A 19,034-nucleotide genomic window follows, 5' to 3' on the forward strand; every position below is an offset into this window, starting at 1 on the left:
ACAGCCTACGTAGCTCAAAAGCAGTGCGCACGCGCGAGGGGAGGCTGCCAGCAACTTCCGGGTGCTGAAGGGCTGGCAGCAGTGACGTTCCAGCGGGTCAGTTCCAGACACCTGTTTCTGACACCTTCGCTGGGGATCTGGTGCCCATCTCCGAAAACCGGCCAGGAGGTGGGGAGGGGCCGTCGGGGTTGGGAGGAGCCGCTAAGAAGGGCCCTCGTCCACCCCGAGAGCCGCCCCAGCACTCAGCCCGGGGCAAACAGCAGCTCGCGGCACCACGCCCCCAATCGGCCCCCAGCGCGCGCCGGCGCGCGCCCGCACTCGAAGTCAGCTGGACCGCGCCGGCGTTCACGTGACGCGGGGCGGTGACGAGTGGACGGGCGGGAGGTAGGGAGGGAAAGGCCAGCGGGAGGGAAACTAACGGCGGGATCAGCGGCAGCGGTAGGATCAGAATGGCCGCGCTCTACGGGGGTGTAGAGGGGTGAGTTGGCCCGGCGGAGGGAGTCCGGGAGGGGCGTCCTGGCAGCGGCTTGGGCCTGCGCCCACCCCAGGGCGGGCGGAAAGAAGGCCGTGGGCAGGCTGGTGCCCTCCCGCCTCTGAGTCCGGCCACTTTGGGCTTTCGGACTGCGGGGCCTTGCGGAGCCGGGTTCTGTGCACGCGCACGGTGTTTTTGCACGCGCGCAGGTATGCCTTGCAGGGGCTCTGCGAGTGCCACGACCACACCCCAGAGGGGGTCCTTTGTTTTTCTCTGCGGAACCACGCCCCTTTTCCCCAAGAAGGATCCACTCCTCTGTCCCTCTGCTTGAGATGCCCCTTTTCCCTATTCCCGACTCCAGAGAGAGTTTTGCAGAACAGGTGTCAGGTGTGAAGTTGCTGGACTGCCGGGTGGGGAGAGGGAGTGTGGTGGAAGCCAGGACAAAGATCTTTGCCGAAGAGTAGCTGGTAGCTGGCGTAGCCTCGGCCGGTCCGGATCCCGGAAACTCCTTCATTCTTGTCAGCACTCCGGGCTCCTCACCCTAGATAGAACCCTGTTATTCTTGGATTTATCCTGCTCAGAGCTTGTCTGCTGGGCTTTTTGTAATAGCTCTTCTCGGTATGAATATGGGCAAGACTTACCCAGCATAGGTTTCGGTTACCACATGTGTATGAACTGAGAGGGGAGATGAAGGAGATGATCGCGAAGTCCCCTGCCAGTGACAGCATTCTGTGATTCTGGGTGTGTCAAGGCAGGGCATATTAGGGATTGCTGTTGTCTCATCCAGGGCACCTTTGAATCTGAGATTGGATTACTTATGTGGCAGCCACATCTCACTGCTGACTCACAGACCCCAACGTCTTTTTTTCACATGCATTGTTAAGGTTGATCTCCCCCTTCCTTTAACTTTTGTCCTGAAAAGAAAAGAAAAAAACTAAGAAAAACGTAAGTACAACAGTTTGTACTCATCCTTGTTAGGATCTCATGAATTAACTACCCCTTGAAAGTTGTCATTTTTCAGTTTGGTCATCAGGCCTTCAGTGTCCTCTTCTGACAGTAAAGAAGCATACACACACCACCACAGACCTCCCTCCAAACCTGTTTTCCCCAGTCATAAGCATTTGACCATTTAGTTGCTTAAGTGGATATAAATTCTCCCTGCCATCTGGTTAGTGCTTCTCACGAGAGTGTCTTTAAGACCTTGGCAGCTGGAACTGGATCTTGAAAAGCAGACTTTAGCTTTTGTGAGAAGCAGAGAGATACACCATTCTCTTTAATCACATTACTGAGTGTAGCCTGTGCTAGGCATGAGATGGAGAAATGATCTGGAGCTTGTAGACAGGAAAACAACTAATACACCCTTAATACAGAGTTATGGGGGCACTGACTTGGCTTAACTAGTGCTGCTGTGTGGGTGGGCCACACAGATTTCAAGGGCTAGCTGATGTATTATAAGTAGGGCCTTGCAGGATAAGTAGGACATCCCCAGGGGAAGCTGTCCAACAGCACAGCAAACACCAAACCACAGAGGTGGGTTTGGGAATGGTGACTGGGTTTGCTGAAACAGTCTGTCATACTGGGCTCTGTGACAAGGATTGCACAAGCTTGCCTGTCCCTTCAGGTTCTTCTGAGCAAGACTGAGTGCCCCCTTGTGTTCTGTAGGGGAGGAACACGGTCCAAGGTCCTTTTGCTCTCAGAGGATGGGCAGATCCTGGCAGAAGCAGATGGACTCAGCACAAACCACTGGGTAAAGGCCACAGTGAAGGGACCAGTGGGCTTGGTGTGGTTTTAGGCCTTGTAATTCCTGTGGAAGGGTGGCTGGGGGCTTATATAGCAGCCTGTAGGGGCAGCAAAGCTTATGCAGGCCTTTGTAACTCCTCTTACCTTGATTGGGGCCAGCTGATCGGGACAGACAAGTGTGTGGAGAGGATCAATGAGATGGTGAACAGGGCCAAACGGAAAGCAGGGGTCGATCTTCTGGTACCTCTGCGAAGCTTGGTGAGTCTGGGGTAGAGACTGGGAATTAAGTTTCAGCAACGCTGAGAAAGCAAAGCTGGGCTAAATGAGTCTGATGACCTTGGCTGCAGAGGGAAAGACCTTGGGGGCTTGGTCTCTGGTCTAGAAACTCACATGATCCCTCTATTTTTGTGGCTTCAGTTGTCATCTCCAAGTCACAATTGGAAGAGCACCGGGCTTTGGAGAGTCACTGAGATCTTGGTTTATCACTCGACATCTGTGTGACTCTAAGCAGGTTACTTCTTTAAACCTCAGTTTCCTCATTTGGAAAGTGCAGATAACAGTAGCTACCTCAGAGTTGCTGGGCAAGTAAAATGTCATGACCCATCCTGAAGTGGTTAGCAGAGACCCTGGCCACCAAGTACTCATTAAATGTTCACTGATATTCCCAGCTCTGACTTTTCTCCCAAGTTGCTGTGGCTCTGGCTACTCCCTGGACATGTCCTCAGGGAGATATTCTGCAGCTAAACCCCATGTATTCCAGGCCAAGCGCATCTCTCCTCAGCTTGTTCCTCTGTCTAATTGTTCTGTTAGTGGCACTCCTGTTGTCCTAAGCTCCAAACTTGGCATTGTTGAAACTCCTCTCTGTTCATTTCCAGTCCAGGTTCTTCTTACAGCCGCAGCCTTCTGAGGGGCCATCATGTGGGATGGAGGGAGGACTGAGGCTGGATAAGCAGGGTCGGATAGTAGGAGGGAAGGGGTTGGAGAATGGAGCTGGGTCTGGGGCCTCTCACTTGCTCACCTCTCCCTGGCCTAGGGCCTATCTCTGAGCGGTGGGGAGCAGGAGGATGCGGTGAGGATCCTGACGGAGGAGCTGAGGGATCGATTTCCCTATCTGAGTGAAAACTACTTAATCACCACTGATGCCGCTGGCTCCATCGCCACAGCTACCCAGGATGGTGAGGACGTGAAGGGAGGGGTGAGGTTGAGAACTGTTTTTCTTGGGAAAGTTCCTTATATGAAGCTGGGCAGAACTTGCCTTGCAAATATCTGGAAGGCAACTGCCATCATTTCCTCCCTTCCCCCTTTTAGTTAGCTTAAGTCCCTGCCAGAGTAAGGACTGGACAGGAGGGAGGGCAAGAGGCTATCTTGATGAGAAGCAAGGAGTAGAGTCAGACTTAAGGCTCCATTCCAAAGGAAGGAGGTCCTGAGGCCGGCTGAGGAAAGCAGTAAGTGCTGAGAAGTGAGTGGGAGGAGCTCTGATAGGAGGGTAAAAAGCATTGGTACCACCAGATTGGCATTTGATATCAGTTCCTGTTTTTTCCAGCTGTACCATCTTGGAGAAATTACAGAACTCTCAGAGTTTCAGTTTCCTCATCTATTAACTGGGGGTAATTGTATTGATAAGGTGGTTTAGGGTATTGAGTATCACTGAATAGGGCCTAGCACCATCCCTGGCACATAGTAGGTACTCAGTAAAGCAGGTAGTCACTTGAAGGCTGGCTGGGCAAGGAGACACAGGCTCATATTTCTCTCTTTCCCCCAGAGTAGGGCTGTATGTGATTGGAGTTTCCCTGAGAGGCAGGCCCCCCACCTTCAGCAGGAAACTAGCTAGCTCAGTTTTCTCTGCAAGACTGGGTGGTGATTCCTTGGCCCAGGGTTGGTTTCTGTCCTGTCCTTCCTCAGTCGGAAGCTGTGTGCTCACCCTTTGCAGGGCATGCTGAGTTTCCTGTGCCCTTTCCCCAGGTGGTATCGTGCTCATCTCTGGGACAGGCTCCAACTGCAGGCTCGTCAACCCTGATGGCTCTGAGAGTGGCTGCGGTGGCTGGGGTCACATGATGGGGGATGAGGGCTCAGGTGAGCTCCTGCCTACTGAACCTGGCTCAGAATCCTGGAACCTTCCCTTTCTGCAGCTCTCTATCTTCTCTCTATTGCCCTCAGCCTGCTGACCCCTTGGGACTTTCTGGGGACAGTGCCTGAATCTGATGGTCCTGAGTACAAAATAATGACAGAGATCATAGAGATTCAAATGCTGGACAAGTGGCTGGTCTTGCTCTTCAGCAGTGATTTGCACCCAGAATTCAGGTTCATGCCTCAGCATAATGGCTGTTGACTACCTGTGTTGACTTTTGGAGCCCTGGGGAGGAACTGACACTATGAAGGTTAAAGCGATAGAGGCCAGGAGGTGCTGCACCAGTCTGCTGGTGGGAAAGGGGTATAGAAGCTTTTCCCCCTGTCACCTATTGATAGGCAACATGTGTACGTTTTCATAGGAGCCCTTGGGGTCCAGTTCATCAGTGATCCAGTGGTTTGTGTGATAACTGACTGACCTTGTCTTGAGTTTTGGGTAGCAGCTGGTGTGACACAGTGTCACCTGTTCTGTCTTCCCCCTCCAGCTTTCCTTTATGTGGACCAGTCAGGTACAGTTTAATTAGAGGCCTCCAGGCTGGGAATTGGGACACTTAATTTGCTGTAGTATACAAGCTGATCACTAACCTTGTCTAGGTCTGAGTTTTCTTCCTTGTGAGCTCAGGGAGATTGCCCCATCTCCTAGTTTTCTCTCCTCTCCACAGCGTACTGGATTGCACACCAAGCAGTGAAAATAGTGTTTGATTCCATCGACAACTTAGAGGCAGCACCTCATGACATTGGCTACGTCAAACAGGCCATGTTCAACTATTTCCAGGTACTCCTCCTGTGCCCCCGGTAAACGCGCACACCTGGGACCAGGCAGTGAGAGCCTGAGAGCAGTAGTGTATGCAGGGGGGAGACTGGGTGAGCCAAAGGAAAGTAGAGGTGAGTTATGGGTCAGAGCTGGAGGATGGAAAAGTCACAGGTGAGGACAGGATTCAGAATGATGTGGGTGGTGCATTCCAGGAGGGTATCAGGGATGAGGGAGGGGTAGGCTGGGGACAAGTAGTTAGCCAGATTTTATTTTTGCAGCTAGACCCTGCTGGGAGGTGAAGGCAGATGACATTCTGAACTGGAGTGAGAAGTGCAGGGTGAGCTTAGGGACCAGGGCTCACAGACAGAGACAGCAGGTAAAGTTGAACAGATGCATTAGGCAGTGAGCGGCTTCTGGCCTGTGTGGGTCAGGGAGTGAGCCATTAAGAGAGGTGGACAGGGAGAGTTCTTAGGGAGGTATAGCCTCTTACCCAGGGTATCAGGAATTGACTTTCCTTCCTCTCTGAGCCATGCTTATCTGTAATGGGTTTGGAAACAGCTTTCTTGATCTGAGCCAGAGGTAAAAGGTAGGGAGAGGAGAAGGAAGAGAATGTTTATGTGACAGACATCTCTCTGAATGAGGGCCACTCAGGGGAGCTGGGGCTGGGGCCAGGGAAGGAGATTAGAAATGCTGGAAAGTAGGACCTGTAGTTTCAAGACTAAGGTGCAAATGATAGAGAAACTGGCCTGGGCCAAGCTGAGGACTAGGGAGAGAAATCACGTCCTATAGCAGCTGCTGTAGGAAGTGGAGTTAAGGTGTCCTGACTCAGCATATTGGTTCTAAACCCCAGTGATATGTCTGCCATTCCCTTTCTTATCCTTTGGTCATTCTCTTAAGGTCATTACAAAGAGCAAATGAGATAGTCTGTATAACATGCTTATTAATACATTGCTGTAGGTGCTCAAATTTTAGCCCCCCCCCCCCCTTCTTCCACCTTAGTAACATATCTGGGGAATGAATCACTGGTTCCTCAGGACCTTCAGAGGTGTTACTAGTGTGTAAGTTTGTTGGGGTGGAAGGACCGTCTGTGCTCAAATAAATTTAGGGGAAACAAATACAGATTTCTTGGTTTAGGACTTCTCAGAGTCTTTAACTTGCTAACGTGCATTGTGAATCTCTAAGGGAGAGTTATAATGTACAATAGTCCTTAGATTCCTTTGACCAAAGAAATCTTTTTAAGAACACCTCAAGGAACTATAGAACACACTTTGGTGAGCAGAGATCTGTGCTCTATCCAAACTAATCTGTAAGGAGCAATGGAGTTCATGTCGGGAAAATTAAGAACGTTCCCCAAATGAGGGATCACAAATCCTTGCACTCTCTAGAGCTTAAAAAAACAAACATTATTCCAGCTTTTCAAACAGTAGAGATCAGGAAGGCCAGCTTGGGTGGGCTGACTAGGAATTTTCCTTTGCTTCTGATGACTGTCTTGTACTCTTTCTCTGCCTCTCAGGTGCCAGATCGGCTAGGAATCCTCGTACACCTGTATAGGGACTTTGATAAATGCAGGTTTGCTGGGTTTTGCCGGAAAATTGCAGAAGGTACTAGAGGTGGGGCGGAGTTTTATTTTGCTTTCTTCCCCAGAGCCCTCCCAGATGGGAAGGCAGTGGCATAGTGGAGTAAGATTCAGATGGGCAGTGGAAGCTGGTTAAATCTCCCTTTGACCAAGTGACCTCTGTTCCCTGCCACTGTGGGCCTTGGTACTGGTGGGCCTTGAGGCGGAGGCAGAAGGACATGCAGGTCATATTGACGGTTGTTAATCTGTGTTTCTCTTCTTGACAGCTGTTGTGGCTTCTGCAGACTGTATGTCTGTGTCTGAGAAATTGATGAAGCAGTTGCCCTTTGGGAAAATCTATAACTTGTTTTAAACCAATGATACCCAAAGAACTGGGGGATTCTGGAGAGGTTAGGCATATTTAGTTGGGTGTCAGGAAAGGCTGAACTATAGGGCTTGCTTGTCTGCACATTACTCAGTCTCCACTGTTTGGGCCACACTCCCTTACCCTGGATTCCTGCAGCCTCGGGGCATTGGAGCGTCCTCTTAGGTCCTCCTGGACTGAGGCCCTATCAGAGCAGAGCTGGGAAGGCGCTGACCAACAGTAGACTGTTGGGGGTGGATGGGCACCCTGACAGGAACACCAGTCAGCTGCTCAAATAGGGTCCTGGGTCCCCAGAGCCAAGAGGCCCTCAGGGACAGAACTCAGTAACTCCATGTAACCTGGAGTATGAACCAGGTGCCAGTGTGCTGCTCTAGTGGGGCACTTCCCTTCTGAAGTGATGGAACGAGCAACCTCCATACAGGACACCCCCTCCTAGGGTAGGTGTGCCTGGTGGGGTGGAGGAAGTAAGGGTAGAGTGGCAGCTTCGGAGGTTTACTTACCCACAGACTGTGAGGCGGGCATCTGTCCCTGACTGAGAGCTAGGTGTTGCTGCCCTGCACCAGAGAGCGAGAACTAAGCGCTGGTGGCTCCCTAGGTGCTCACCAACCCCTGCCCTCTTCCCAACCCCAGGTGCTCAGCAGGGAGACCCCCTCTCCCGGTATATCTTCAGGAAGGCTGGGGAGATGCTGGGAAGACACGTTGTGGCTGTGTTGCCTGAGATTGATCCGGTGAGTTGAGGGGGGAAATGAAGGCTGGGAGCTGCTGGGCCAGGTTTGGCTCTTTCCCATGAGGGGTGAGACTGTCCATCAAACTGTAAATTGGATATGATTTTAAGTGAAAACGGGTTTGAGAAAAATTTTGCAGAAAAAATAAAAACGTTCTTTGGTACATTGCTTCCCCTCTGTGGCTAGCCTATAGTCTTTATATATGTAGTACATTGGTTTAATGTGGTACATGTGCTCTCCCTTGAAGTCATGTTTGTGCCCATTTTCCTCTCTTCTTGCCCTCTTGTTCAATGCTTTTTCCTTTCCCCTCTCCCCCTTGTCTTTATGAATCTCCTTGTTTTCCTTCCCTTTTTTCTTTTCTTGAGTTCACCTTCTGGTTCTCAACTAGAGGGAGTATAAGTGGGATAGGGAATGCTGGTCTTAAGAAAGTACCCCTTTAAGCATTGGAAAGACTTGGTCACTCCCACTGTCCATTTCTGCCCTGTCCAGGTCTTGTTCAAAGGGGAAATTGGCCTCCCCATCCTGTGTGTGGGGTCTGTGTGGAAGAGCTGGGAGCTGCTGAAGGAAGGTGAGTATGGGGTGGGGATAAGGGTGAGGGATGGTGCTGGAAAGGTGGCCGCTCGGGAAAGCCACCTGCTCCAGGCCACTGATACCTCAGCTCAAGGCTCTCAACCTTCAGTCTGCCAGGAAGCCCTTTTATAAGGTCCAATCCAGCTTCTTTAAAAAGATGTTCTTTTCCAAAGGATTTATTAAATAACCACCACTTTTCAAAAATTAAAGACAAATTTAACTTAAAATCAGAGCTTCTGACCAGCATGTGGTGACATCCCTAGTCAACACAGTCCTGGTCAGAAGGAAAGAAACGTGCCTCCTTTGCCCTTGCTTCCTTGTTTTGGGCAACTCTGGTTTCCATTAGACATTCTGAAGTAGGCCGAGGACCCCTGTTGCTAACTTGGGGTTCCTTGGCATCACATGCTGGAGGGCAGAGGGTTCCAGTACTGGCCTCACGCACCACGGTGCACCACCTGTTGGGGATTTGACATGTGAGCCCCTCTAGGACGCCTACAGGAATACCTCGAGGCCCGGGCCTTGTCTTTTCTTGCTCTTTGTCCCCTCCCTGGTCTCTACCACAGGCTGCTGGTTTTCTCTCATCTCTGTTCTCTGCATTCTCTCCCTCCAGGCTTCCTTTTGGCGTTGACCCAGGGCAGAGAGATCCAGGCTCAGAACTCCTTCTCCAGCTTCACCCTGATGAAGCTGAGGCACTCCTCCGCCCTGGGCGGGGCCAGCCTGGGGGCCAGGCACGTCGGGCACCTCCTCCCCATGGACTATAGTGCCAATGCTGTTGCCTTCTACTCTCACACCTTCTCCTAGGGGGCTGGCCCTGGCTCCACCCCCTCCATGCACAGTGGACATTGGGTGCTGGAAGGGAGGGGGCTTTTTTCCGTTTACTTTTTTTTTTTTTTTTGAAGAAAAACACATATAGAAGAAAATAAATGCACTTTACCCACTCCCCAGTTGGGTTGTGTTATGAAGCACACTTGCTGTGTACATTCTCAGTGTACCTACCTGCATGTATCCCAGAGGGTTCAGGAAGGTTTTAGCCCAGAGGTTAAAGCCCCACCCTAGTTGCTCAGCCTGTGGATTAGTCCGCTTGCCCTGCAGTGGGGTGTATAATTTGTGTGTGCCACCCCTCCCCGCTGTTGGTGAACTTACGCTGCTGCCGCAGTTAACTTGGCGACCTCGGTTTTCTGTTTTAAATGGGTATTGATCCCTGCCAGAGCACTTCCAGTGGAACTAAATGTTCATGCTCAACATCCCTGCGAATAACCTTAGACATACCACACTCCCTACTGTTAGTCCCAAGTAGGATTTAGGGGACAGGGTGCAAATCTTGTCAGGGAGAATTTTTACCTCACTGGAATTGGTACTTAAGGATAAGCAGCACATTTTGCAGTTTTTCTGCATGAATGAGTTCTTTGAGAGGTTATGGAAATGGCCGAGATCCAAGGCCAACTAGATACAACTTAACTAGGTTAACTACCTGTTCTGGGACTACTAGTCTGGCTCTGTTTACAGTGTGACACTTGGCATTTGTTGTGTGGCATGAGGAAAGATTAACATCAGCCAAGAGCAGACATGATTCCTGTCCTCTGGATACTGTAGTTTGACTGGTTAAGACAAGCCCAAAACTTCCTGTTCTGCTGCCGATGCTGCTTAGTGAAGACCGAAGACAGAATTTTCATTAATAGTGGCTGCCTCTCTAGGTGTTTACAGTGTAAGATGTTAGAAAGCATGGATTATTTCCTGGACATCAGTTCTCAAACTTGTATGTGTCAATTACTCTAGACTCAGATTTTTTTTTTCTTCTCCCTCTGTAAGGTGACTTGATTCAATAGGTCCAGGATGAGATGGGGGATTTTCATTAATTTTAAATATGTTTGTGTAATTCTTGCTGCAGAGGTCCCGGATCTGCACTTGCGGAAGCTCTACCCCACTGTTTTTGAGTTTGGATGAAGTTATTGAAGTGGTCTTGGATGTTTGTTTCCCAAATCAGATAACACTGTATCACGGTACAATGACAGCGAGTTCTCATTCCATCAGCTCTAGCCCAACATAGTAAGGTGAAGCTTTGAGCAATAAGAACTCTAGCCAAGTCCCTTCTGAAGGAATGCCAGCCATCTTTGCATTTAGCTATGGTCCATACTGCGAGGGGCGAGCTCTCAGCAAGTCCCCAGTACATCATCTGGTAAAAGGCTGGCAAAGAAAATAGGGACACCAGGGAGGTGCTTTTGCTATATCTTTGTCCCAGTAACACTGTTAATAAGCAGTGAGCTTGGAGAAGTTTTTTACATGATGTCACGGTCAGGATCAAGCAGTATTTTGGATTAGAATCTAAAACTTTACTGATGAATATCAGAAGCAATTAATGGGATTCTACCATGGCATTGGACATACATATAGTTAGCTCATCTGAGCCTATAATACCTGTGACAAGGCAAGAGCTTAGAACCAGACCTGGAATCCGATGAGGCCAGCACTGTCTTAACCTACCTGTGTGATCTGGACAGTACCAGCTGCATCTACTATTCATTCAGCAAACATTTATCAAATGTCTTCTAGCTGTGATGGGTGCTCTAAGGATTAAAAAAGTATATCCTTACACCTTATGCCAACCGAAAGTGGTGAAGTTTATGGAGCTGCATGCTTACAATATCTGTGCTTTTCTGTAACATACTTCAATTAACCTTAATGAAATTTTAAAAACATATGCCATTCACATCTTTAAGGATTCAGTCACTGTATATACATAACTGTAACATCTCAAAAAGCTATGAATTGGCAAATCAGCTCAGTTTTTTTTTTTCTTTCCCTTCTGGTTTTAGGAAGGAGGCAGAGATGACAGTACTCAAAGCAAAACCCATGGGCAATGGTCTGGTCCCATGATCTTTTTACCATCCTATAAATCCTCTCAGAAAATGATCGGGAGGGTCAAGTGAGGTGTAAACTGAGTACTAATAATCAAACTAACCTCCACAACAGCAGAGATGATATTTCCTTGTCATCCTCTAGCACTGATACCTAGGACAGTGTGTGGGACCTAGCAGGCTCTCAAACTTGTTCAATAGTTGAAAGGCAGATACAGATTCCCTGTATTCTAGATACGAGTTTTGCCCAGAAACAGGAAAAATAAGAGCTATCCAATTTCCCTTTAAGCCCAAGGATTTCCTGTTACCACCTTTTTGTTCAAACCTGTACACATTATTGCCACTATGTATTAAGTCCCTATTATGTGCCAGGCAGTATTTTGAAATTAAATTCAGTCCAATTGTCATATTAATTTAGAAAGGAGGTGTGGCAGCTTTACAAATAAACAGGTTCAGACTGAAAGCACAAAGAAAGTGGTGGAAGAGGAATTCACTCAGGTCTGTAATATTCAGGCCAATGCTTAATACTTCCTTGTAACACTATTTAGAATGGGAAATTATGCAACCAGAACTATGATCAATCTTGAGACAAAAAAGTCTCACAAACACCTGTATAATGATATATAATGACCCAAACTTAGGAAAAAGGGTCTCACTGTCAGCAAGTACATTTTATTCTCATTTTTATTGAGATTTTCAACAGCTGCCATTTGGTTTGTATAGCAATTTTTTAAAGTAATCTTTTTTCCATTTTTGATATTTTTATGAAAATGATTTCTTTCCATTTTAAAGCCCTGCCCCTTCCAAAGAAGTATTAGTAACTACCATGTAATGATTATTTAGGGGGAGAGGGGAACAAAAAGAGCTTTTAAACGCTTGTGAAATAGGGATAAAGGTTCAAGACCTGGGCCTGCTGGAAGTGCTCGCTGCCTCTGGACACCATCAGCGCTTCGCCATCCACACCAACAGAAGGTGGACCGTGCACAGACCCTCTGGGGGCTTCTTGTTTCACAAGCTGCACTGCATTTCTGCTCTGGACCTCCTCTGCTTGCAGTCTTCCTTCCCCACAATCTGTCCAACAAAGGCAGCATGATCTTTAATAGAGGTTCAGCTTTGTGATGGAGATGATACTGTACTTAGAAAGTTCAGGGACTCTCCATTCAGTTGGGGAGGAAAAATCCCCAACATGAAATTATTGATGGTTCACTTTCTTGTCCACTCAAACACATGCTCATACTTTAGAATAAATTAATTACCAGATACTTCAAAAATCCTGACATGTAGATAGCTAAGAAGTTCCTTAAAAAATAGAAGTTGCAAAATTATAAAAATTTCTGCAGCAGTTCAGGCTCCTCATGTGGAGCTTCTGATGACAAAGCTGGTTCTGAGAAACAGTTCCTTTGTCGTGCACAGCACCATCCCCTAGAGTCCTATGTTCTGAGAGTTTAGACCACTAGGTTGAAATCCAAGTTTAAAAGACATCTTGCTGAAAAAAGGTGATATATCTCAATGGAATACTATGCAGCAATAAAAAGGAACAAACTACCAACACAAGTTAATCATGGATGAACCACAAAATATGCTAAGGGAAAAAAGCCAGAGGCAAGATTCCATTCATATGATGTCCAGGAAAGACAAATTTATACAGACAAAGATTGATGTCCCTTACAGTTGGGAACAGGAATTATCATGTAATAAATAAGGATCTTATTGTGGAGGATGAAAATGTTCTGCAACTGAGTTGTGGTTATGGCTGCAACACTTAGGAAAGTTACTAAAATCACTGAATTTAATATTTGAAATTGGTGAACTTTATATGTAAGATATGCCTCAAAGGTTCTTTTTGTTTTTGTTTTTGTTTTTAAGTAAAAAGTGAAAAAGACTCTGCCTCCCAAACCACCCATCAAGCACTAAACATTCCTGAGGCTCACAATCAACAGATCAGAATTATCACTTAATGTTGAGTTACAGAGTAAAAACAGTGTACTATTTTATAGTAAATTGCCTAGAATGTTTCTTCATTATTTTAAAACAAAAGGTAGCCAGTAAGAAGGTAGTCTCAAAAATGAGACTCCTAGTAACAACAAAATCTAAGGGGGGGCCTTTTCTTTTGGAATAAAGGTGGTGCATCTGCCACTTTGCAGATTTCTCTTCTACCCCTGGGGTGACTCTTGGCTGATACCCTGTGGAGATCAGTGTACTCAGCTATCCTATTCCTATGACTCACAAAAACTAGACTGACTGGAGACAGCAGTAGGGGCGTGGGCAGAAGGTCAAGTAGCAAGCAAAAAAACAAGTGTTGCCTTCCATCAACCTCCTACTGCCCTGTCTCTCGTCACCAATTACAGTTGTAATATGGGACAAATAAAGACAGAAGATTAAAAGCAAATGGAAAAAAAAAACCTTTCAAAGTTGTGACTAACCAAGTCTGTGGGTGAAATTCACATGACAGCAGAGTAGTAGCTGCAGAAAGTACTCTGCACTACACAGGGCAGCGGGACAAGAACTAAGGATCCTGGTGGGCAACGAGGGAGAAATGACGCACTTGGGAAACGTGAGCAGAGGTAGAAAGAGATGAAGGTTCCCGATGCACACCAGACCTGCGTCAACCCTTCTGTTTTCTCGACCCACCTCCTAAACTCATGAGGTTTGCATAATCCCCAAGGAGGCTGCTGGAGGATATACAGCCTTTCCCAAAAGATGGAAATCTTAGTCAAATGTCAGGTCTCTTCTGCCTGTTCCCATACCTCAGGATCACCTAAACCAAGAACATTAACCTTCCTCAAAGAGCATTTGCCCCTTCCAATCACAGTAGGTAGATTTCTGGGCGCCTAATGATTCTACATGGTGTTTGCAGCAGCACTAATGTATTCTAAGAAGAGTCAGTCAAGCTATTACCTTTGGCTACTTCAAATGACTTTCCTCTCTGACATGAAATTGCCAGCGTATCTAATTGACCTTACTTGCCAGACTCTCTGAAATTAAGACAAAACTTCTGACACTGTAGCAATACACAATTTGAAAAATGTTTAGTATTTCAGTAAAACATTTTTAAGCCATAGTTAGCATTAGGACCTTAAAAGATCTCAGCTATTTTGACTTTGGAAACTGAGGTGCTACAAAGATCCAGCCTTTTATTTATGATCTCTTTTGGTTTGACCTTTTATGGTCCCAAAAGTCAACTGCTGCATTCAGAAATTAGGCCAAAGACCCAAAGTTGCAGGTGCTTAGGCCTAGGCTGTGCCCATAAAGTTTTCTGCTGTAGTTCTAAACCCTGGAGAAGCTGAAAAGGCATTTTCTTTATTTTCATGATTTTCTCCTTAAAGAGCAAGAGATAAAACAATTTTTACCTTTGAGTTTTAGAGTTCAATCATCAGAGAAAATCAGAAATCAACCATTAATAAACTAACACTGGGACCAGCCAGAATTGGCAACTATTAAAGATGCATTTTCTGTTTTTATACAAATTTTCAGACTCCCAGTTGCCAAAAAAAGTTTCAACAGAATACCGACTTAAATTCAACATCAAAGTGATGACTTATAAATACCAGCCTCACCTTTAAAGAGTAAAGGTGCCAGCCTGGCTGGCACCCAGACTCTCTCCTATGATGAAAAGTCTGAGATAGAGGCTCCCAGTCTTTCCCAGTCAAGGTCCAGCAGGACCCAAATGCATTTTCTGCTAAGGACTTGGCAAACTAAGTATAGCTGAGCCTGTGATCTGGGTTACAGCTCTGTGCCCACCTCACAACAAAACAGATGGAGAAGAGTTGGGCTATAAGAGGAACCATTGGAAGCATCAATTGAGACATTAAAAAAGGGGTCACCTTGCTAACTGCTTTCTGATCCTGGATTTAGCACACACGGGTCAGAATAGGACTGGATAGTCCAGCCCTCAGGTTCACTGCTCACTTGGCAGGAAGAGTTCTTAGTCCTGACTAAACATGCCTTGTAAAACCACGGCAAAGACTGACACCCAAAATGGAACCTCACACCAGACAACTGCACCTAGCATCTTAGCCTGTCCTGGTGTCAGAAGAGCAACGCTTCTTCAGGATGAAGAAATTACTAGATCTGGATCCCTGTAGCACTTTCCAGACTGGCAGCCACACAAGAATCCATCGTACTCTTTGTGATGGAGTACACATCTAGGTATCTAGGGTCTAGAAAATGGTTCTTTCTGCAATGACAACACATTTCCAAGTCTATAATTCGAGTTTGGACAAGCTAATGGAGACTAAATAAAGAAAAGCAGCCCCAGGAGAGAAAGACTTCTTTTTCTGCACTTCCAAGGCTCTCTCCTTGTTTTAGGCAACAATGCCAGCTGAAAGCTGAAGATGGAATAAAGAAATTTCTTTACTCATAGACCTCCCTGAAAACAAGTCAGAGTTCCATTCTCTCGAGGTAGAGGCTGTGGAAATTAATGTGCACATCTGGCAATACAAGCTCCTTAAGCTACTCTCCTATGACATGTGACCTAACAAGTTTTCAAATAATGCCATCCAATAGAGTCATATGAGAAAAAGATGTGTGTTCGCACATTAGTCCCTCGCTATATCGCAGGTCACTTATCACAGCACAGCCTTATTGTATCGCAAATTTTAAAAATATATATATAATTATTTATTGCGGATTTTTTGCTATATCGCACGATTTTGCGGTACTGTATATGTATGTTGTTAAAGTTACATAGGTTTAAGGGTGTAGAATAAATGTAAGGTTCCTACTTCGCGGGGGGTTCTGGAACGTAATACCCGTGATAAGTGAGGGAATACTCTATTTTAAATCTGACCTTAGGCTGTGGCTGTTCAAAAAAGTCAATGAAGAACTCATAAGAAAAAGGAAAAATTCTTAAGCTTTCCAGACCCTAGTTCTTACCTTCCAATCTCTGTCCCACCTCCACATACTGAACTCACACAGACTTTATTTCAAGTTACAGGATCTTTACCTGATATGCCTCTCACACACACAACAGCAGTCACACAGCAGCTACTATGCTCAGGCCTCTGCGAGCCCTCGTCCAGGGAGAACGGCAGGACTTGACACACTCTCTTTTAGACCTGACTCTGCCACCCACATCACTATCACACAAAGGCAGTACCTGGTGCCCAGTTTAGTTCCTTATGAGTTTCAACAAAAAGCCCCTGTGACTTGCAGGCAGGAAAGATGATAAGAGCGAACCCAGAGAGCCCAACCTAGAAATCTTGCAGAGCTGGGGATGTAGGAACAGGAAAACATGGTAACTGCTGAAACTATCCCGATGGATCACACGGTCACTTGGGGCAAGTGGAATTCACTACTAGCCTTTTTTAGTTCTTTTGTATAATTCTATAAAGTGGGAAAAGCATCAAAATTGTGAAATGAGCTTCCAGCTAGTGTCCTGAAATATATATTTACTTATAAAAGTGCATAAACCTTTCTAAAGGAAGATACCAAAAGGACCAAACCTTCGTGGAGCTGAAAAAAAAATGTCAAAATAAACTTAAGACACAACTCACAGGATTCAAGGATGACTTTTCCAGCCTGAAGATTATGGCCAGCATAGCATGCCTCTCACACACCTTTGGTAACAATATCTTTTCTTAAAACCACAGTAGGATGGGGGTGGAAAGGGATAGGGAACTAGGTACCATGAGAGACAAAGAGGCAAATCTACCTTGAAATGATGAGTCTGACAGGAGCTGTAAACAGAGGCGTAAGAGCAGGCCAACAGTAACTGCGTGACTCAGGTGACAATAACCGTCACAGTTTTCCCCTTCTGATTTACAACTTTCATCAACCATCGACAAAGTTACCATAAACCAGTACTTTAAGTCTGTGTTTTCTTGAACGGGGTTCAAGGCAGGAAGACACGGGCTCAGCAGGCCATTGGTAATCCCAGTTCATTGCTGGAAGCCCCAGGCGTCGCATCGGGAGAGCCAAGTTGCATATTCTTTTACAACACCTGCTTCTTCCACTCATCACTCTTCCCATCCAGCTTAAAAGACTTGAGAGTAGTTTTCTAGGTGTTCACTGCCTTTTTAAGTATACAGCAGGGTGAGAGGCATTCGTAAACACCTAGATTTTTTCTTGGTCGCCTTATTTTGTTTAAACGCACATAGCAGAACATTCCTGATGAAGTGGGGAAAAGCTTGCAATTTCCTTAACTCAAAAAGCCAAAAACTAATAATAACAATAACAATAATAATAATAATAGGAAACTGCTCAAAATGAAAGTCAGTAGAACAAAAGAGAAATAAATGCTCAGGCTTGCAGAGTAAGACTGAGCACATTAGCTACTCCAGTCACAGTGTCAGGTGAAACCACTATTCCCCTTCCCCGCTGTGCAACCCTAGCCCCCCACCCCCTTTAGCTCTGCCTTTTTATGCAGCGCTGTCTCCACATCCGGGGACATAAAAGTCCTCCTCAAAGCTTTTCTGTTGGCTCAGTACTTCACTCCTGGAATAAATTCCTTGGCATCTGGGTTCAGGTTACTTTTGCTCTGAAATAAGAACCAAAAGATAATAAATCCTCCGCAAGCTGCACTTTAAAACTAATTTTCTCCCTGCTTCCATTATTACCAGTACCTTCCTTTCAGCTTCAAGGAGAGAAATAGAATTCTTTGCAACTCGGGCTATTACTGCTGGGCTGCTCTCAATGGCTCCTGACATGCTAAGCCCTGACCAGACTCATTTTCTCCCTCCTGCTTCCTTTATGATGCTTTCATTAGGGGATTGCAAGTTTGACTCCAAAAATAATTCCATTCATTGAATACCTTAACTTGATGAACATTAGAGAACCCCGTCAAACTAGTTTGGTACCACAATCCCTAAAAACACACATCTTTCTTCCTCTTGCTGTACCCTCTTTGGTTGTCTACTATCTTGTGAATGCCCAACACCTTAGCAAACTACAAGGCACAATCACTCAGAATATGGGCTGTGTGAGAACTAAATCACTCAGTTCCATAGGTAAACATGGCAGGCAGGGGATTCATTTATTGGGTCTCCTAATTTTAAGTAGAAAATGGCCTCTTATAAGCATGTTGCTTCCAAAATGAACAATTTTTGTAACAACATTGTTCAAAAATATGAGGGACAGGAAAGGACAGCAGCAAATGATAATCTGAAACCAAACCTTTTCCATGTTTAATTTTGTATCCTTGATCTCAATTCTACTTTGAAAAGTCTACTGGGGAAAATGAAAGTTGGTGCTGCTGCAACATTAATGTTTTCACTGTGCTTTATCAGGTGAAATGCATCTTTAAATGTACCTGTTTATTTATTTATTTATTTTAGTATTATTATTTTTTTTTTTTTAGAGAAATAGGAAGGGAGGGAAAAAGGGAGGGAGAGAAACATTAATCTGTTGCCTCTCATACACACCCTGACCAGGGACACAACCTAGGCACATGCCCTGACTAGGAATCGAACCAGCGACCTTTTGCTTTGCCGAGTGATGCCCAACCAACTGAACCATGCCAGTCATGGCCAATGTACATGCTTATTAATGCCCACATGATGAATGAAGAAATAGTGGCTCAGAGGGCTCCAGAGATTTGCTCAAGGTTGTAGGGCCAGAAAGTCTGTGACTCCAAACCCTATATTCTTTTCACTATGTGACATGTGGAATTACTTATGGCTCTTACCAAAATATCTTCAGAATCATGACCATCGCTGAGAGACAGTCCATTTAACTGTTGTTGCAACTGTCCCATGACCTGAGGCAGGTCTCGTGATGGAATAAACCAGTCTTGGTCTTCTTCATCCAGCATCTCCTGGAAGCACCGGTCCAAAAAGTCCTGCTCCTGCAGCTCCTCCTCCACCTGGCAAGCAAAGGTGGGGAGCTCAGACTTACTGTCCCCGTGGCACTCAT

General features: G+C 46.1%; 2 protein-coding genes across 6 annotated transcripts in view; one reads left to right on the forward strand and one right to left on the reverse strand.

Annotated features, from left to right (window-relative positions):
* The first annotated feature begins 74 nt into the window (after positions 1 to 74).
* Positions 75 to 9,268, forward strand: NAGK (N-acetylglucosamine kinase). Of its 4 annotated transcripts, none has more exons than XM_090281498.1 (10): positions 75 to 168; positions 2,135 to 2,219; positions 2,372 to 2,470; positions 3,246 to 3,387; positions 4,175 to 4,285; positions 5,002 to 5,114; positions 6,607 to 6,694; positions 7,664 to 7,761; positions 8,248 to 8,326; positions 8,939 to 9,268. In XM_090281498.1, exons 3-10 carry the CDS (start codon positions 2,411 to 2,413, stop codon positions 9,127 to 9,129), a joined length of 882 nt encoding a protein of 293 aa, XP_090137624.1. In that variant the 5' UTR covers positions 75 to 168; positions 2,135 to 2,219; positions 2,372 to 2,410; the 3' UTR covers positions 9,130 to 9,268. The 4 variants fall into 4 exon arrangements, with proteins under 4 accessions (XP_090137624.1, XP_090137626.1, XP_090137623.1 ...); XM_090281500.1 differs by lacking the exon at positions 75 to 168 and adding an exon at positions 187 to 384; XM_090281497.1 differs by lacking the exon at positions 75 to 168 and adding an exon at positions 391 to 478.
* Positions 9,269 to 16,491: 7,223 nt separating this feature from the next.
* PAIP2B (poly(A) binding protein interacting protein 2B) overlaps positions 16,492 to 19,034 on the reverse strand; it is a 37,237-nt gene continuing 34,694 nt past the window's right edge. For both annotated transcript variants that reach the window (XM_090280287.1, XM_090280288.1), the window contains 2 exons: positions 18,808 to 18,984; positions 16,492 to 17,661 (listed from right to left, as the gene is read on the reverse strand). In XM_090280287.1, coding sequence (XP_090136413.1) covers positions 17,605 to 17,661; positions 18,808 to 18,984 — 234 coding nt within the window. In that variant the 3' untranslated portion in view covers positions 16,492 to 17,604. The remainder of the gene's footprint in view (positions 17,662 to 18,807; positions 18,985 to 19,034) is intronic.

Source organism: Furipterus horrens, unplaced genomic scaffold (assembly GCF_987537825.1).
Source record: "Furipterus horrens unplaced genomic scaffold, mFurHor1.1.pri manual_scaffold_6, whole genome shotgun sequence".
Taxonomy (NCBI): Eukaryota; Metazoa; Chordata; class Mammalia; order Chiroptera; family Furipteridae; genus Furipterus; species Furipterus horrens.